This window comes from Plodia interpunctella, chromosome 25, assembly GCF_027563975.2.
Source record: "Plodia interpunctella isolate USDA-ARS_2022_Savannah chromosome 25, ilPloInte3.2, whole genome shotgun sequence".
NCBI lineage: Eukaryota > Metazoa > Arthropoda > Insecta > Lepidoptera > Pyralidae > Plodia > Plodia interpunctella.
The window spans coordinates 6,738,839-6,758,027 of NC_071318.1; the positions used below are offsets into that span (position 1 = coordinate 6,738,839).

Sequence of the window (19,189 nt, forward strand, 5' to 3'; positions counted from 1 at the left end):
AGTACATTACTTATAACTTCTCGGGTATCAATAGATATGTGTAAAACAATAGTACATTGTTCACCGAGGCAACAAAGTAACGGATTGTTAGTGAACTTTATCATATAAATATGATAAAGTTTTTTAACATAATATATTTGTGTGTTTTTATAAATGAATCCATAAATTTATAGATAAGTACGTCATAATATACATATTAAAGATAAATTTATTGATCCACACATTGCAGATAAGTACGTATCAGGAGGATATATTATATGTAGGATATACATAAATCCTACTACTTATTAATAAATGCGAATAAAACTTTGGCATTTATAATACTAGCTTTTGCCCGCGACTTCGCCCACGTTAATTTTCCGGGATGAATGATGATTTCCGGGATGAAACCCTATTTCCTTCTCCACACTTTAAACTACATGTATGCAAAACTTCAAGAAGTTTGGTTGAGTAAACAGAGCGTAAAGAGGTAAAAAACAAACAAACTTTCATATGTATAATACCTATTAGTTGTGATTGGATAGGATCAGGATTTATTTCTTTATTCATGAGGCACACAAACAGAATACAGACAACAAAGAACATAATTAAAATTATAAATATGGAGAACTATCTGTAATCCACTTCATATATCGGATTAGTGAGATAAAATTTTAATATCAAAAAAAAATACAGAAAATATAATATTGTTCAGTTACTCCATTTTGATGTTAAAAATACTAAAATCAGTAAATAGGCTATTCGATTGAATTGTTTTCAATTCTATTTTCAAAGCCATAGATTTTTTTCGATAAGGAATATATATTTTCGCACGTGTATATTTAAATATTTAAATAAATGTATAACACACACCTGTGTTTCAAATGCTTGTTGTATTTAAAAATGGTAAGTAATTATTGCTATTACAGCTTTGGTCCGCGGCTTCGTTCGCGTAATTACACGTGAGTTACTATTTTCGAGAAGACGACATTATATATTAGCGGTACACTGCCGCCACCATCACAATTTTGTCAATTTCTTATATTTCTTAGAGAAAAAGGAAAAATGAATATGTAAACTTAACTTAAAGATTAAATTCAAATTCAAATCATTTATTCAGAAATTAGACCTTCACAGGCAATTTTTCTCGTCATCAATCTTTATATTTATAGTTATTTCTCACAAGCTACAAACTACTGGCATTTCGGAACGACTACTGCTGAGAAGAAATGCCGAAAGAAACTCATTTGAACAGTGTTGGTCCCTATTATGCCAGATCGGCTTACCCTTATTGTTTCTAATTTATTCTAATTATTCGTAATTTTAATTTAATCTTTATTCATTAATTAAATCATAACAAATCTTTTATTCATATGGACTAGTGGCCGGTAGATGTGCCTTTTAATTGATTAAGCTGTTAGTCTAGCAACCATTATTATTTCAGGTCATGTCCTTTATCATTATAGTCATAGGCACCTACGCGTTCCACATCGTTACCCATGTAGATGAGCTGACGAAGTTCACGAAAATTATCTCCATCAACGATATAACTGGAGATTTGATAAATGAAGACTTTTTGAGGTACATATGTTTGGGTGTCATCGGGTTTGGTTTTGTGATATTTACGATATACATGTGTGGTTGTTTTGGATCTGTTTTGGAAAAGAAACGACTGCTTGTAACGGTAAGTATCAATTTATGTTTCGCATCCTCGCGTGTTTTCACTTCCATCCTCGCGTATTTAGTGTAATTTTCGGTTGTGAAGCACCGGAGTTCAGGTTCCGCGAAAAAAATTGAAAAGGAAAGTGGAATCCCGGATATTCCATGGAAACAAAGCAGCACGACATGGCTTGTTTTCTTATCTTCTCTTCTTCATAGTCGTATTCCTCATGGCTGAGGGTCGTGGACATTACGTGGAATTAAACGCACATAACAACTACCTTGGCATTAGTAATGGAGTGGTTTGCCATTGCCCTTTTCCTATACAATTTATTATTATAAAACTATTATTAAGGATATATGTATTATTGCGAACATTTGTGACATTTATAACTTGGTAAATAAATGTTCACGTACTCGCTTCGGTATGTGTCTGAGTTCGGCGACAGTGTGGCATAAGTGACAAACCACTGTGGTTTTAGCCTAATGCATTATGTGTATTGTTTTTTATTGTATTTTCTTTAAAATGATGACCTTCCAACTACAGGTGAGAGACTAATTAATTTAAAAGAAACCAGATCTGGACTATAACCGAAAAGAAAAAGTTTATGATAATTTTGAAAATATTTCAGTATGCAACAGTGATGTTCATACTGGCCGGGGCGAGTATATTCGTCCTTTTCTCAAGAACTAGATATTTTGAACGCGCTGAACGGTCTATAAACCTATATATCAATGGCACGTTTAACTCGCCCGACAATCCTATCATTAATAAGAAAATCAACGCGATGCAGTACATTGTAAGTATTAATTACCTTAATTATTAATTTGAGTTTACGCTGTTTCTTCCTCAGCCGTTGAGCGTCAGGGCCCACTTTTCCCTACTTTTTCGTCTTCACTTCGCACGGTCGTCGGCAGCCCTAGTTGTCAGAGCATTGGCACGCATATCATCCTTGACGATATCAAGCCAGCATTTCTTGGGTTTGTCACTTATAGCAGGACGGGAGCAGAATAGCCAGATATTTTTCGCTACGTAATTAAGCTACTTATATCATCGGGGGCCCAGTTTATGCTTACCAAAAGCATAAACTGGGCCCCCAATAGCTTCAGTTGGATTGCAATTGATCAAAATTAATTAATTGTATTGTAATATATTTAATCAGCACTCGGATCACAATTATAACCTGTTTTGATATACTTTTTGACTATGTACATTATGTACTTTTATATATTATTAGAAAAAAAAAACATTGTAAGAAACAATAATGGTAAGCCCTTCTGGCCTCATAGGGACCAACACTGTTCAAATTAGTTTCTTTTGGCATTTCTTCTCAGCAGTGGTCGTTCTGAAATACCAGATGTGTCTAATTTCTGAATAATGAAATGATTTGAATTTGAAGATAAAATCAAAGCATTTGTTTAGCAATTAGGCTTTTACAGACGACACTTTTCACGTCAAATTTATACTGAGATTTTCTGAAATAGTGATGTTGTTAGCCCGTTGCCAATGAATCCCTGGTTTGTTGTCCTTTCTCTTAAATTACTTTAAAACATTGCAGAGAAAATAGTAGAAATAATCAATTTTTCACCAGGCGACCTGCTGCGGCACGCACGGCCCAGAATTCTACAACGAAAGGAGAATAGAAGGAATTGAAAAATTTATTCTGGAATTTTTGGACGACAAAGTGAACATCTCTGGTGTAGGCCTAGTTCCCCCCAGCTGCTGCTCCACGTTCGACCTTCATTCGTTTCTGGAGAACCAACCGAAGTATTTCTTTATGGTGTACAATTGCACTAAGAGGGATGTTTATACAGAAGGCTGTGTGGATAAAATCGGAGTTTATTTGAAAGTTTTGCAGCAATATTTGACAGTTTTCATATCGGTTATTACTGGGTTTGAGGTAAGCATTTATATTAGTTAGTATTTAGTAATTTTTAGTATTTTAATTAACAACGTTTTGGTCGGTTATGTATTATCTAAATTAAGTAAGTACATAGCGATACTTAGAATGTAATATATTTTTATGAATGGCTGTTGTTGTTGAAATTAATAAGAAAAAAAAATCATTTTTTGCTTAAATCTCACATTAATGAATAGATTCAAGAATTTGCATGTAATACCAGTTTTTCCCGTTTAAGGGGAATTTCAGATCTTTGCTCCCCGAAGTCCCGTGCTTCACCCGGAATTTCCACCTGGGTGAAGCACGTGTTACTTCCCTACACTTTCCAAGAAATCTAAAAGCTTATAAAAAATATATAAATTTATTTCAGGTGGTATCATTTCTATTCGGCGTGTACATGTGTTATGTTATTAAATAAACAAGTTTTTTCACAAGATTTTATTGTCTTATTTTTGTCAAACATGTTGTTGTTGTTGCATTCAGCGCGTGACAAGTTTATTTGTTAAAAAAATTTGAAAACACCCCGACTTTCAATGAACCGATTTTGATCAAATATATCTAAGGTGGTTCTTAGATTAAAAATTAGCTATCAAATAAAAAAAAACCGCATCCAAATCTGTTCACCCGTTGATGAGCTACGGTGCCACGTACACAGACACACGTAGCGGTCAAACCTATGCCCCTCTTTTTGCGCCGGGGGTTAAAAAATTATGCCCACAACTTGCATGATTTCTTGTCACGCGTGCATACAAGCTCATGTGGCACGAGTAATATTGAAACCTGGTACTTTTAGATCAGGCGTCCTAACCACTGAACTACATAAAAATACAAATAGATAAAAATGTGAGATATATATATATCACTTTAGTATTCCCTAAATTACTATTTTTACTTATATTTATGTATTCATAATATCGGACAGGCAGAGGAGCATGCCTAATGGCACCCAGCCGACGATGCATGGTGAGCGCAGCCTGTGGACGCTGCAACACTAGAGGTGTCACACGCACGATGTGGCCAAGGATCTTTTGCCACAGTGCCCATAATGAAACTGTGAGGGAAAAGATTTTTTAGCCTGTTACAAAAAACAGTTGTTAAAATAGACCAAAGGACACTATGATTTTAAAAATATAACGTAATTGAGTATATTGACCTCTAATAACCAATAGTTGGACCAATATCCCTCGCTGTGGATGAGGACCGCATGCGCGACCCTCGGCGTCCGCATGACGAGACGTTGGTGATTCCTAGCATTATAGGGTTGTCTCTCTAAAGTAAAATATTTATGAGCTTGGATATCACGCTCGTGTATCTGTATAGCATGTGTCTTTGAGCTTGCATCCGGTAAAAATATAGTGAGGAAACCTGCTTACTGGTTGACTGTTGACTTTTCAGCCCTATGTCTCGTGAGAAACTCCTATTATAGTATTATCTACTTAACCAATCTTCATGAAATTTCGCATACATATAGATAGGAGTATTTAAAAGAATATAGGTCACCTTTTTTACCGGAAGTATACTGTTCCCGTGAGTAATACACGCCGACGAAACCACAGGCAACAGCTAGTTTAAATACAAAAAAATTGATGCTTGTTGTTTGTTACCTCTTCGCGCTCTGTCTACTCAACCAATCTTCTTGAAATTTTGCATACATGAAGTTTGAAGTATGGAGGACATAGGGCATAGGACCTTTAATACCGGAAAAATAACTGTTACCGTGGGAAATTCACGCAGACGAAGCCGCGGGCACAAGCTTGGTAAAGAATAAAAACTAAACTTCAAGCTACGAACTACGATTACCGCCTACGAATGCTACGTGTGCTACGAATGTCTACGACCTTCTGATCTGCTACGCGGCTACGGCATTTCCAAATACTTGGGGTCTACGATATCTACGATCGCTACACTACTGCGTTTTTGATGTTGTAAAAGGATGAAAATAAATATACATTGTTATTTAATTACTTAGAGCTGTTTGTTCAGGGCTCTATTCTTGTAAAAAATTACACTTCAAATCCTGTATTATGTTTTTGAGATATTTTTTTGTCTGATAAATAATCTGACTTTTAATGCCAACCCTGATCCTCCCTGGCGCCGGAGTGTCGCAACTTGTTGCGTCGTCTCAACGCTCACAGGATCAGGTTGCGTTCACACGACAGGAGGGCTTGAAAGCCTTGTAAAGTAGTAATTACACGGAGCAAGTTCTGTTTTGTAATTTTGAATGCGTTTACTAGATAATCAGTCACATTGATATAAAGTTACTCGTCGTTACGTGACGATATTAAAATTAACTCTCGAGCTTACTGGCTACGTATTTGTTCATTTAGATAGATACGACGTGAATTTGTATAAAATATACAAATTCAATATAAAATACAAGAGGCACAGGACAGAGGAAGTGGCGTACGCGAAGAGAGGACTGTGCTCAGCAGTGGGCACAAAGAGGCTGAAATGATGATGACACAAATTCATGTTATACTGTCTATTATCTATATATATATCTATGGGACAGTACAACGTAAACTTGTCATGGAAATGTTATTTCGAATGTCTACTTAAAAATGTAATTCCTAAGTATATGTGTGACTTAGTCAAAGATACTTTCGAATTGAAGAATGAAGTGTAAACTAAGGTTAAGTCATATATTCTGATATCTATGGTATTATGGTATACTAACTCAAAGATATATTTTAACTGTATTTTAGCTCTCTCTCTTGTCCACACGTGTCTCGGTTGCATTCGTAGCTGTGACAATCCGAAGTCCAGGCTCAGCGTAAAAATAAACCGACATTTAACATTTTGAAGATTTGGATGTGATTTTAAAATTGACCGCCTGCCTGTCAACCCTCCTTGGGAAGATAAACCAAGACCAAGAAGATATTTTTTTCATCTTGGCCAGACCGCTAATCAAACCGTTGTCGCAGCGACAGATTTGTACGATTACTTGCTTCGTGTGGTTAAGACTTTAGTCACACTTTCCTGCCACTACATCCCTCTGTCTCCTCTCAGTATTTCGTGAACAATCTCACTTTCACGCTTGGCATCGACGCGACAATCTAAGGAAAATGTGATCTACAGCAGAAAAGTAATGATGCGTGAAAAACATTTGTTATAATGGTTCTTAAACGTTTTGTGTCGGAAATAAGTGTTTTAGAAGTTTTGAATGTATTTTTGTGAAGCGATTTGACCAAGGGACTATCATATCGGTGAAATGGAGCAACGAATAGTGTATTAAAGTATATTTTAATTTAAAAGTAAGTATTTGGGGATAACTACTACTTTCATTTGCTGTACCTATTTATTTTAAAATGATATTGCAGTAAAAACACAAATGGTGGACTTCCCATATGGCATTCACTACCAGTCTACCGTAAGACGAAACAGATATAGCATTGTGATACTATAAAGTACATTATGAACCAGAATATCTGTATTGAATACTTACAAGTGATTCGTATGGTCTGGTACAGTTGAAAATGACGTAAAACACACAACGGAAACATTTCGAATGAGTTATTTTATCTTTCAGGAAATTCGTACCTACCGCCACTATAAAAACACATGGAAAATGTGTTTTTATACTTTATTCATAACATGACGGTCATAATTTCAGTCGACATCGAGAGTTGCGAATATTCTCCCGTGGACGTCATACGGCGATTAAGGGACACACAGCCTAGGCAGCTTATGTTTATTTAAATTGATATAGGTTTTGGATGTTTATCTAAATATGTTATAGAATATTTACTAATATAAAACAAGTCTAGAACTTACTTTGGGGCTAACTAAATCTGTGTGATTTGTCCCCATGATATACCTATGTATTTTTATCTTTCAGTTTATCATGGGTTCTCAGCCACCCATCCGTGGGGCCCGCCCCCCCAGCCACATCGCGTACTACGTGGCTTTAGCTGGTGTGGTCGGGTTGCTGCTCCTATTGTGCTGTTACTTCTTGTTCTTCTGCATCAAGAGGGTTAAAGGTAAGCTTGTACTCGGTATGTTACACGAGCATTACCCGACTCCTGGTGGCATGACGATCTCCGTGGCGCAGTGGTAAAGTGCTTGCCTCTGAACCGAGAGTCCTGACATATTTATTTATTATTATTTATGCATATACGACTACGATGACGTCTTATAGTGTCTTCTGTCTGATGTAGTCGGGTTTACTTCTCCTGCTCATTAAGAGGATCAAAGGTAAGTATTGTTAAGTTGATCACGAGCAATCAGCAAATCCACTCCAGTCATGATGGCAATAAATCCATGCATGTATGTGCGAGGAAGTCTTGATTATGTCTTCTGTATGGTGTCGTCAAGTTACTGCTTTTGTTCTGTTGCTACTTCTTGTCCTTCTGCATTATGGGGTTTAAAGTTGAGCACTGTATGAGTTTAACAATTTAATAAGAGTAACTTCTGGACATCTTCACGTACCTTTGCGTTTGCAGTGTGTAACTACCATAGCTATTTTGGATTATATACCGGCTGCATTAAAAATGTGCATTTTCCCAATTTTCTTGTAACTTTGCCAAATCACCAACTAGACCTGTTGCCTTTACTGAACTCTGTTACTGGTGACGCATTACTTGGATGGGTGCCAAGTTAATACCGGAATTGTTCCGGAAAAGAAATCATATGCAATTATTTCCATATACCTACTAACGGAAACTCGAGATAAGAAACAAATTTCATTCTTCGGGGAAACCATATTACCTACCTACTAAGTTTTGGTATAAAATAAAGGATTATTTTCTTTTCAGTAATTAATTTTCCCTCTTTTGTCATCACCTCTCACTATTTTATATAGTGATGACAGAATATACAAGTTGTATTTTATACTGTTGCTGTATTTATTGGCAATAAAATATATTTCGTATTTTACTTACTTAATTTGACTTCCAGAATTGACTGTGCAAGAGTACTGCAACCCCGCCCCGACGGCTTCCCCCAAGCCTGCGCCCTCTGCAGCAGCCTACCCCATACAACCAGGTAAAATTTCATATTTAAAAGTAACATATTTAAAAGTAACAGAAATTACACCTTCACTGGCACTTTTTCACCTTACCTCTTTCAACCAACGTTTTCTTTTTGCTTAACATAAATTGTACGCTCAAGAGGAAGAAAACATAAAATTTCCAATTATTTTTTGTCAGTCTGCCTGATCTTGAGATGGGATTAAATTGTACAGTATTTCTCAAAAAGCTTACGTATATACTAGTATTGCTATACATTTAATAACATTTCGTGTCGACCACCATGTGCAAAACATCAAAACAACTCAAACGATTTGGGTCATGTAAACAGGTCAGACCTTCGCATTTGTAGTATTAATCTATGTGACAATTTAAACGTCGACACATACTGGTAAAACATTATAATAAAGCAATTCCAATTCGAATAAGAATTTGAATATCCCAACTAATATCATAAATGCGAAAGTTTGTTCACGCCTTATTTACGTAACCAATGCACCTGTTTCTCAAATAACTACTTATTTCTTTCTTTCCAATATTCTTGAAATGTCTTTTACATATAGTTAAGACATAATCCTTGGAGTCATCATCATCTCAGTCACAAGAAGTCTACTATAGTTGCCTAATGATTTCTACAATGATCGATTGAATAACATTCCAGGTGTCCGCGACACAGCGTCAGCTATGGCGAAGCTGTGCCGCCAACTGCCCTCGCAGCCAGTAGGGGGCGCCGTGTTCCCGGCCGAGACCGCCCCGCCTTCCAGCGGCCCGGGGAAGATTGTGACAACGGCCGTCACTGTTGACACGGTCGATGAGGTTCCCGTCCGGTAAAGACTTGTTTAGTTGAAATATGTTGAAGATTTTCAAACCTTCAACCTACTTGGTATGGAAATAAGTCTTATAATGTGCCACGTGTTTGTATGTTTCGTTCCTTCAGCTCCGAAGTTAAACATCGATATAATAATACTCGCGTAAGTTGACTCACAAAATTCCACCTAAGCAAACATAGATAATCTCATATATACCTACATACAATGCAAGTTTAATAAAAACTTGTAAACCGTTTCTAGGGACCCTATGAGCAATTCTAGATTGTTCGACTGTGACTGTTGCCACATCCAATGAAATTACTGTACAACTTAAATACTTGAAAAACTCACCTGAAGCCCATGCGGATTACATACTGAATTGCTTGTAATTGTGTAAAAAAAAAACAGCGACGTGGTGTTTGCATGCTGAAGTAATTGTTATTTGAAATATAAAAATTACATTACTTAGCTTTGAATTCTATCTTAACATGGGAATCAATTGTCAAAAAAATCTGGATCGCACATTTTCCCATTTACCTATTGGCATTCTAGGCGGCCAGCGCAGTAAGTAACAAAACATACAAACCTATTTTATTCAATCCTACTAATATTATAAATGCGAAAGTTTGTGAGGATAGCTATGTATGTTTGTGGCTATTTCACTCAAAACCTATTGCATCAACTGTTATGAAATTTGGTACACGAGTAGCATATAACCTAGAATAACACTTTATACTGTGTATTCTAATATTTCCGAAGGGACAAAACTAGTGCAATATAAAACTGTAAGCCACCTACCTTGTCAAAACTGTATAACGTATACTAGTATGTCAAAGCTGAAAATATACATTTGCCTATGTATAATCAAATGACTTTATAAGTATAACTTAACTATATATCTTAGATTTTATATATTTGTACGTGCTTTTACGGTGATGTTACTTGATACTTATTTGCTTAAAATGTACATGGAAATTTTGAAATTTTATAAATGAAAAAAAAATCAAATAAAAGTTAAAGTTAAAAAAGTTTTATAGATTGTTTATTGTAAATTGAACGAAACCTGCCAATATATTTAATAAATATCCTATCAGATTATGGATATTATTAGCTTTTATAAAGTACCAAAGAAGATAGTTCATGATAATGTAATAATAATAATATGTAATTAGAATACAATAATATTTTTGCCAATTTAAAAATAATTACAAATATATTTATTGAAATGATAAATTGTGTATTTATTATGTAGAGGCTTAATTTATATAATGTTTCTAAGTAATCAGTTATACTTGTGTTGTTTTATAATAAAATGTCTCAACTAGGTATTTGTGTTGTCATTAAGTAACTATCTCTTGTGTAGGATCTTGTCTGAGTATATATTATAAATAATTATACTCGGTATTTGACAAAGATTGTTTATTTAGGGCTGGTAAATCACGAGCAATACATTTAAAAGTAACAACAGCTAAAAATGGTCGATGACAGCATTTGTTTTTAAAGAAAACAAACATCGCGCAGGCGCGAGCTTGTCGTCACAGCGCATGCGCGTAGACATCTTGCAATATCTATCCTGATCCATATAACGTAAACATTGTCATGAAACTTACATGCATTTACCCTCGTCACAGACTTATATATCTATACTATTATTATAAAGAGGTAAGCGTTTGTGAATTTGTGTGTTTGGTTATCTCCGAAACTATCGAACCGATTTCAAAAATTCTTTCGCCATCAGAAAGGTACATTATCCAAGATTGCTATAGGCTATATTTAGCCTATATGTTGGCAGATAGGTTTTCCTCTCCGTTGTGGGCTGCTTTTGTGAGGAGGGTGGTCTGTGAAAGAATTGATCCGATCTGATCACTCTCCAATTTTAATTTTATTTTATTTTTTTTTTTTTTTAATTTAATTTAATTTAATTTAATTTAATTTAATTTAATTTAATTTAATTTAATTTAATTTAATTTAATTTAATTTAATTTAATTTAATTTAATTTAATTTAATTTAATTTAATTTAATTTAATTTAATTTAATTTAATTTAATTTAATTTAATTTAATTTAATTTAATTTAATTTAATTTAATTTAATTTAATTTAATTTAATTTAATTTAATTTAATTTAATTTAATTTAATTTAATTTAATTTAATTTAATTTAATTTAATTTAATTTAATTTAATTTAATTTAATTTAATTTAATTTAATTTAATTTAATTTAATTTAATTTAATTTAATTTAATTTAATTTAATTTAATTTAATTTAATTTAATTTAATTTAATTTAATTTAATTTAATTCAATTTAAAAAAATTAATTTAATTTAATTTCTATTTTATTTTATTGCTTGTAACTAACAAATCTAGACTAAGTTTACTAACATTGATATGGATCCGTGGTTATCTGAAATAAACAATTTTTATTTTATTTTTATTTTTATTTTTTTTTATATTTAATCTCAAATTCCTGCGGGAGCGAAGCCCCGGGCAACATCTCTGTGCCCATCGTATACAGTAAGGAACACATACCGGCTTTCTCGATTTCTGCCTTATAAAAAAATCCTCTTGTATCCTCTGTGTTGAAGAAATAAATATAATAATTTTATAATTATCAATTATATAAGCGTAAAGTGTGCGAAGTCTATACCTTTCAAATAAAACACGTGATATTTTAAAATATGTATTTTTTTTATATTACAACAAGATGTACATAAATAACAGTTAAAATATATATGTTTTAAGAGCATGTATATGTTTTGACGCGTAGCCATTTTTATTACATTTAAGAAAGAGTTACATACAGATTTTTTTTATGGAATATTCGAATATACTTAAATATGTACTATTTCTATCACATTGCATGAATAAATAACAAATTAATAATGTAAAGATTGAACATTTACATGGATTTTTAAATCGACCGTCCAATTTTTTAAATGATTTTACATCTAATTGACATTAACAATAGAGGTAATTGCAATTGTTTCTATTAATTAATTGATTAAAATTCTATTTATAAAAATTACTGGCATCATATATATAATTTATATAATTTATCATCCGCTTAAAGTTATTATAGTAATATTATATATATATATAATATTACAAGTCTGATGATTATGTGAACGACAATAATGTTTGGCCCAAGCATGGTGCAGTATCCTCATAACATATGTAATTGATTTATGACATTTTTAATAATTATGTAAATTCGTTCTCCTAATTTTTAATATATGTATAAGACCTATATTTGTTAATTGACGTCCTTGGAGAAAAAGCTGCGGTGAAGTTTGTTGCGCCGCTTCTTCTTCACCTGCGCTTTGGAAGTCGGCAGTAGACTTAGTTTAAGTTTTTTGACGTCAATAAGTGATGTATATCATCCTAAATTGAATAAAGAATTTTGAATTTTTTTTTTTGAAATAGGTTTCCAAACGGCTGAACACAAATTTTCCAAATATAGAGGATTAAAATTCTCTTTCAAATAAAAAAATATATATTAAAATTGGTTCACCAATTTGGCTGCTGCGATACCACGGACAGATATACAGATACACAGACATGTTAAACTTATAACTCTACGTGAAACTTATAGCATAACTCTAACTAAACTGAAACTCCTACTGTCGTCGGGGTTAAAAATTTAATGTAGTATATGTAACCTAAATTTGTGACGTTTCAAAACTGTCAATATGAAGAAGAATATAATAAATATTTTCAACCCCTAACAGATGGGTGATAATTAAATGATGTGGTTTGGCATTTGGAATATCGAACACATGACTTATTTTGAAGAAATGTTCAATCTATAATGTTTTTCTAACGAAAGATCCGACGTTTATTGTTATATTTCAATAGATGTTTGAATTACACGTTCCATTATACAAAAAGAGATTCAGAAGCAAAATATAAACCCCATAACAACCCGGAGCAGAGTTTCAGACAGACAGGTACGTACGAGGAGACTCGACAAAAATTGAATCGGGACAAGGAGTGGCGAAGTTATCTTCACAATTGCTTTCGAATGTTTCTTAAATCCCAAGCATATGTTTGATGTTCATAGAATTTCAAGAAGTGGGCACTCAGACCACACGCACATTTTAAATTATACGGAAGGAAGAGAAAAATGAACCGAAGTCTAATTGGTTAGATAGGCTTTGGATAACCTCTGCATTATGGCTCCAGAATGGCAGAAACATGGGCACGCATGGGTAGCTACCTAAATTACTACATTCTATTAATTTTCTTTTTCAAGTTTTTTCATCTAATGAAAAGAGTGCCGTATGATTCGACGATTAGTACGACACTCCATGTCCTGTCATGAATATAGAACGTGTTTAAGAGACAGCCTTGGCAGCTGTTAAGCAACAATAGCATTTCCGAAGAGGGTCAGACATGCGTTGTAAAATCACAGCCTAATCTTCAAATAAGGTTTATTTTTTTTGCCGGCTCGGCTTTAAATTTGAATGCGACCGGGAACACGCGAAGCTAAGAGAGAGAGAAACAGAGTTTCTTTATCTAACATTTTGCTAGGCAATGAGAATGAAGGGTTTTTATATAGCAGTTTCTTTATGGTCTGGGACAGAGCAGTGTTGGACTTCGTGGTATTCCGGTGGACGCTCCTCACACTCCTCCAACTCGAGGTCTAGGTCGCTCTCTGAAAACGAAAATTCAAATTTGCAATAATTGGTTATGTTCAAAGACGGTGAGATAAGTCTGTCAATACCGGATGAATTCTTATTTGGATAGAACCTGGTGAGAATAGAAAAGACCAAGGATGGGGATCCCTGGTCTTTTCCATGTATTTCTTCAAAATTCCTCCAATCCATATGTTCAGCCGACGCCTGCCATGTTTTCTGTGCTGTCAGCGACTATTGAGATGGTTCATCATCTTCTTTTCGAGTGTATCAATTGCTTAATATTAATATTAGATTTTATTCAAGTGGTAAGAGGGTCCCATCCTTTAGAGTAATAAAATAAATAAGAAGAATTAGATGATAATTACCTGAGAAAGCTCCAGACTCCGGCCTCACAGGCGGAGCGAGTATGTCCCCGTCGCTGGCGTGGCGCGCGCGCAGCGTGCCGCTGCTGACTGGACGGGAGTGAAGCTCCGACAGTACTCCCACTTCTGCCAAGTAGCAGGCGCCGCCTTCATAGCCAACCACTTCTGTAATTGCGTGATGAAAATGGAATGATACACACAGAGTCAAGGAACTTGGAATTTGTATAATTTGATTATAAGTTGAACAGAAACGGTGAAAAGATACAGCCAGATTACTCTATTTCGACGAGCCCTTCTACTCTATTTCGAAGACGAAACGGTGACAAACCGCAGTCGATTTTTTTTTTTCGGGAATATATCTTGTATACTATTCCGAAATATCAAATCTCTAAGTTTACCCACGATTAAATGACAAGTCTGGAAGTCTTCCATAAAAGGTGGTAGGTGTTTTGTGGTATGTGTTAATGTTGGTGGTGATGGTAGCTAGGTGTAAGTGTTTTGTTTGCCCAGATTAATTTAAATAAAGACACAGAAATTTATTTAATAACACATAACATTAGTGTCTTATGTCTAGACTAATCCAACACACCATTTTCTAGCTAATCAGTAAATTAAAAATTGTACTAAACATGCGCTTGCAATAAATTTTCACAGTTCGAGGCCAGAAAGTGGGTCAAGGAAAGGTGCAATAAACGATACAAAAATAAATAACTATACATAAACTGTTACAGATTATAAGATATATTATCTATCTCTCTCTCTCTCTCTCTCTCTCTCTCTCTCTCTCTCTCTCTCTCACACACACCTGAGTGTTTTCAAGGTTTCTTCCTCCACTGATAGCATCAGAGCCATTTTCCTAGTGTTTCTTCTTCGCCACCATAAGATTTATTATTATGATTTTTAATGACAATTATACAGATCATGCTTTGCAGGATTTGTTATACTCACCTACTGAAGGAGGTGGATATGGTCTTCCAATGCTCATTCGAGACTCAACAGTATGATGTACTGCTCCAGACCTATCAATCTGATCTATATCCTCATCCAACCAGTACGTAAACACGTTGGACGTCTGCCCTTCTTCCAACGGCACTAATGAAGGCTTCTGCTTATCTTTAGACCGAATCGATTCATTCAAAGACTGCTTTGCTTCTTTCGCTTTATAAACTGATTTATTTCGCTCCTCGGCTACTAACTTTCCATATTCAATATCATCTCCTACAGGAGTTTTACTTAGTAACGCATCATCTTCTTTAGTTTCGCCTATATAGAAATTTGATACTTCAATTTCTGTTGCGTCAGTGTCTTTATCATCATCCTTACTCTCTTTTATCTTTTTAGAAGATTTAATATTGGTATAGTGTTTCTTGCAAGGTTTTTGGTCATTGATGACTTCGTTTGACGATAGTTCTGGCTCGGCTTTTGGAACTCTTTCTGGTGTGAGGCTAATGTCTGAAAGACACACTTCAGAGTCAGGATTTAATGGTATGTGCAGATCTCGAGCTGATCTGTCCCAGTCTCGCCGATGTATGACTTCGTCGATAACGCTAGGGGCGGAGTGGTAGCGTGCTTCTACGTTAGGGATTTCGTGGTGAGATTTCCTTCTATTTGGGATCTCTTCATGGCTTCGGTGTGCTGATAAAGGTCGCTTGGTGCTTCCTGGAAAATATATGATTCTTAATTAATAAAAGTTTCCAATAATCCATTTCGAAGTTATACCATCAAATATTAACATGGAAAACAAATTAAGATATGTTATGTAAATTGTATTCTTAATACATATTACATTAATTAAAATGACCCTACCTGAGGTACCCGGCAGATGCAGTGAAACTGCGCTGCTGCCAAATCTTCGGCTGAAAAACTCACTGGCGCGACGGTGGGATCCTGAATCTAGAACAAGAAATCATTTGAAAAGTTTCCCTTGAACGCCAACCTTAATGAAACAATTAAATACCCAATTACATGAAACATTGAAAATTATGACGATCGTAGACTTGTTTTGATTCTTGAAAACCATCCACCAGGCTTTTAATTGAAACGAATGCTTTGATTTGTTCTAATTAATTTAGGTTTAAAAGCATTTCTTACGCCAATCAATGATGATGAGCCACTACGTGAAATAAATCAAGAAAGACAGAAGTATTTGTAAGTATTTCTTGAAAACTTTGTGGAATACATCAAATCTACTACACCGAGTGATGAGTTAAGCAGAACAATATCATCTACTAAATTTTGTGGTGATGTTTACACACCATGGCCGGCCTCCTTGCGAGCAGGCTTGCCTGTGCTAGACGAGTCTGAAACACCACAGGTTATTTTAGCTAGATTTTTTATTACGCCATGAACTCTAAAGATTACATGATAACGTGCCAATAAACAGAACAGTAAATGTGGATGAATCTGATGGTCAACAATAGTTTATAAAATAAGTTCTCTAATTATATCTGCACTATCTCCAATTATAAGAGACAATAATTTTAAGAAATAATCTAGGTTATTTGTTGATTATGAACTCAAAAAGGTTCGTTTTGAAAATACTTTATCTAAGAAAGACTAAGTACTGGTTTATAAATATCCAAGTAAGCTAAGTAATGTGCAGTTCAGGGCTGAGTCCTTTCCTTTTAAAACCGTTGAGTTGTACTTAGATATAGTACAGAAGGTGTAGATGTAGACCTATATTTAACAGGGAGTCGCGGAGGGCTGTAGAGGAGGAGGGATGTTGAGCTCCTGGGGCTACCATGAAAGATAAAACACGTAGCTCGTCATTGTGTCCACAGATTCTCTCAGATGGGAATAAAAGACAGCATGTGGACGTTAACGGCTATGAGTTTGTATGTTTCGTTGTAAGCCTTCTCGCAACTAAATCGTAGATAAATATCAACTAAAGCTTACCAGAATTAGTGTCGTCGTTCCAACAACAGAGCCAGCAGAGTAGCAGAAGTGGCGCACAAAACTCTGGAGCAAGTGTAGACTGTGTGCCTCGCTTGGCTCCCATGGTCTTGTCTCAGCTAGGAAATTAAATAGTACAATATTTTTGTGTGTTTGATTATTTATAGATTTAATTTTTACGTCCAATTTTCTAATACAGATCCATATCTTATACAAATTTACTTGAAGTGTGTATAAGGTAAGTCATTAGAGATGATCAAAATGATTTTAAAAACTTGTAAAAAATTGAAAACTTTATCTCTATCCTAATTAATATTAACTTAAATGTGAAAGTACGTTTGTTTGTGTGTTAACATCTTCATGCTCTATCAACTCAAGTAATCTTCTTGAATTTTTGTAAAATGTGAAGAAATTAAAGTTTAAAATATGTAGAAGGACATCGATATAGAAAAAATATCTGTTCCCGTGGGGAATTTACGCGGGAAAAAGCTAGTCGTTGTAAAAAACGTGACGTCACGGGCTATGAAATTTCTGAAGGTTTATGATGGTCCTTGTGATGACTCATTACGAGAGTGACGTATTCCATAACTTGACAGATCATAATGGATTTTTCCTTTGCATCAAATCTGGTCCAAGCTGCTATATAAATTAAAATTAATGTACAACAAAGGGCTTATCCCATGTAGGTATCTCTTGCCGTCAACCGGCGATAGATTGAGAGGTCATGTCACACGTTGCCAGGCTAGTTATAAGTAATAAGCATGCCAATCTGTGAGATAAAGAAAGAAAAACTTAGATTAATTATCAAACAGCTTTTGTTCCCGAGCAGATAAAAGTAATTTATTGGAATATTAAAGTATATAAGTGTTACATATTCCCGGTTGCTTTCATGGCTATGACGCCGCAAAGCCCAAAGAGAGAGTATTTTTTAAAGATTTAGCAGTGATTTGACATACCTGCCTGACATCAACCCTCATCATTAAACGTACAATGAGAAAATGGGATTGAGATTTGAGGGTAAACATAACTTATTGATTGCTCTGCAGTGTTTGAGACCTTGGATACTCTTCTGTGTCTCGTACAACATGCTAGTACTATGTATATTATGAAGAGCAAATACTTCTATTTTGTATGACACGAAAGGGACACAAAGCTTTGACAGCTTATAGGCAATAACGGTATTCCCAAAGAGGGAGGAAAGCGGCTAGTGAAATCAGAGCCGAATCTTAAGATTTAGTGAGTTTTTAAAACTGCTTTTTCAAAATGTCCAATATAAAAAATAAAAATAAAATTAGTTTGTCTTAGGTAATAATAAAAATAATATAAAGATCTAGTATATAAAATACATTAAACATATACATGTCGATCGCTGGGATAAAATTGCTTATAGTTACGTTAATTTTGAAAAAAAATAATGAGAAAAAAGTCTAGAATCGCTCTTTAACCACTGAGCTCAGGTAGCGAGTTAGATTTCGGTTCGATTCTAGATTTTATTGTTTTTTTTTTTTCAAAACTAGTTAAAAACCAATTAACTACTCAGTAATCGCGTGGCCCGATCGGACTGCGATCCTAATGTTGTTCAATTGTCTCCATTATCACCTGGCTCAAAGGGTTAAAACATTAATTTACATAAAAAATAATCACAAATCCTATAAATAACGAACTCACCTATAAAGCTAGTGGAATTCCGAACGTCACATTGGAACAGCTTGGTTTAACCGACTAAAACTAAAGTAAGTATTGTCATGTGACGGACGCTCCACGGAGTGAGCGGGTGGTGTGCCGAAACTTTCGCGAATGAGAGTAATAAGGCTGGCCCGGGGCACACTGGGAGACGCAGGAATACGGGAACCCATATTTTTTTCTAATTCTTACTTAAAAAGCGAAGTCCTCTAACGCGTCTATCTGTCTTTTCGCGATAAACTCAAAAACTACTGCACGGATTTTTATGCGGTTTTCACCAAGAGATAGTGTGATTTCTGAGG

General features: G+C 34.7%; 3 protein-coding genes across 7 annotated transcripts; 2 read left to right on the top strand and 1 right to left on the bottom strand.

Annotated features, from left to right (window-relative positions):
• The first annotated feature begins 700 nt into the window (after window positions 1–700).
• On the top strand, window positions 701–3,975 carry LOC128680859 (CD63 antigen-like). Of its 2 annotated transcripts, none has more exons than XM_053764325.2 (5): window positions 701–941; window positions 1,424–1,663; window positions 2,271–2,438; window positions 3,231–3,539; window positions 3,910–3,975. In XM_053764325.2, exons 2-5 carry the CDS (start codon window positions 1,427–1,429, stop codon window positions 3,955–3,957), a joined length of 762 nt encoding a protein of 253 aa, XP_053620300.1. In that variant the 5' UTR covers window positions 701–941; window positions 1,424–1,426; the 3' UTR covers window positions 3,958–3,975. The 2 variants fall into 2 exon arrangements, with proteins under 2 accessions (XP_053620300.1, XP_053620299.1); XM_053764324.2 differs by having other exon boundaries at window positions 703–885.
• Window positions 3,976–6,557: 2,582 nt separating this feature from the next.
• Window positions 6,558–10,532, top strand: LOC128680757 (uncharacterized). Of its 3 annotated transcripts, none has more exons than XM_053764138.2 (4): window positions 6,558–6,793; window positions 7,378–7,519; window positions 8,436–8,522; window positions 9,168–10,531. In XM_053764138.2, exons 2-4 carry the CDS (start codon window positions 7,384–7,386, stop codon window positions 9,335–9,337), a joined length of 393 nt encoding a protein of 130 aa, XP_053620113.1. In that variant the 5' UTR covers window positions 6,558–6,793; window positions 7,378–7,383; the 3' UTR covers window positions 9,338–10,531. The 3 variants fall into 3 exon arrangements, with proteins under 3 accessions (XP_053620113.1, XP_064292883.1, XP_053620112.1); XM_064436813.1 differs by lacking the exon at window positions 6,558–6,793 and adding an exon at window positions 7,190–7,248 and having other exon boundaries at window positions 9,168–10,532; XM_053764137.2 differs by lacking the exon at window positions 6,558–6,793 and having other exon boundaries at window positions 7,270–7,519; window positions 9,168–10,532.
• A 1,876-nt stretch (window positions 10,533–12,408) lies between these two features.
• Window positions 12,409–19,148, bottom strand: LOC128680932 (uncharacterized). Of its 2 annotated transcripts, XM_053764426.2 has the most exons (7): window positions 18,873–19,148; window positions 17,208–17,323; window positions 16,568–16,612; window positions 16,119–16,205; window positions 15,261–15,971; window positions 14,316–14,477; window positions 12,409–13,967 (listed from the first exon to the last, which is right to left on the bottom strand). In XM_053764426.2, the coding sequence occupies exons 2-7, from the start codon at window positions 17,308–17,310 to the stop codon at window positions 13,864–13,866; spliced, it is 1,212 nt and encodes a 403-aa protein (XP_053620401.1). In that variant the 5' UTR covers window positions 17,311–17,323; window positions 18,873–19,148; the 3' UTR covers window positions 12,409–13,863. The 2 variants fall into 2 exon arrangements, with proteins under 2 accessions (XP_053620401.1, XP_053620402.1); XM_053764427.2 differs by lacking the exon at window positions 16,568–16,612 and having other exon boundaries at window positions 18,873–19,146.
• Between the last annotated feature and the right edge of the window lie 41 nt (window positions 19,149–19,189).

Coding starts and splice junctions, on each gene's coding strand:
- LOC128680859 (XM_053764324.2), top strand. CDS start 838: ATGTATAACACACACCTGTGTTTCAAATGCTTGTTGTATTTAAAAATG. Junction 1,664..2,270: donor AGAAACGACTGCTTGTAACG/GTAAGTATCAAT, acceptor AAAATATTTCAG/TATGCAACAGTGATGTTCAT. Junction 3,540..3,909: donor CGGTTATTACTGGGTTTGAG/GTAAGCATTTAT, acceptor AATTTATTTCAG/GTGGTATCATTTCTATTCGG.
- LOC128680757 (XM_053764137.2), top strand. CDS start 7,348: ATGATATACCTATGTATTTTTATCTTTCAGTTTATCATGGGTTCTCAG. Junction 7,520..8,435: donor CTGCATCAAGAGGGTTAAAG/GTAAGCTTGTAC, acceptor TTTGACTTCCAG/AATTGACTGTGCAAGAGTAC. Junction 8,523..9,167: donor AGCCTACCCCATACAACCAG/GTAAAATTTCAT, acceptor ATAACATTCCAG/GTGTCCGCGACACAGCGTCA.
- LOC128680932 (XM_053764426.2), bottom strand. CDS start 17,310: ATGGGAGCCAAGCGAGGCACACAGTCTACACTTGCTCCAGAGTTTTGT. Junction 16,613..17,207: donor GAACGACGACACTAATTCTG/GTAAGCTTTAGT, acceptor GTGGTGTTTCAG/ACTCGTCTAGCACAGGCAAG. Junction 13,968..14,315: donor GGAGTCTGGAGCTTTCTCAG/GTAATTATCATC, acceptor TTTCGTTTTCAG/AGAGCGACCTAGACCTCGAG.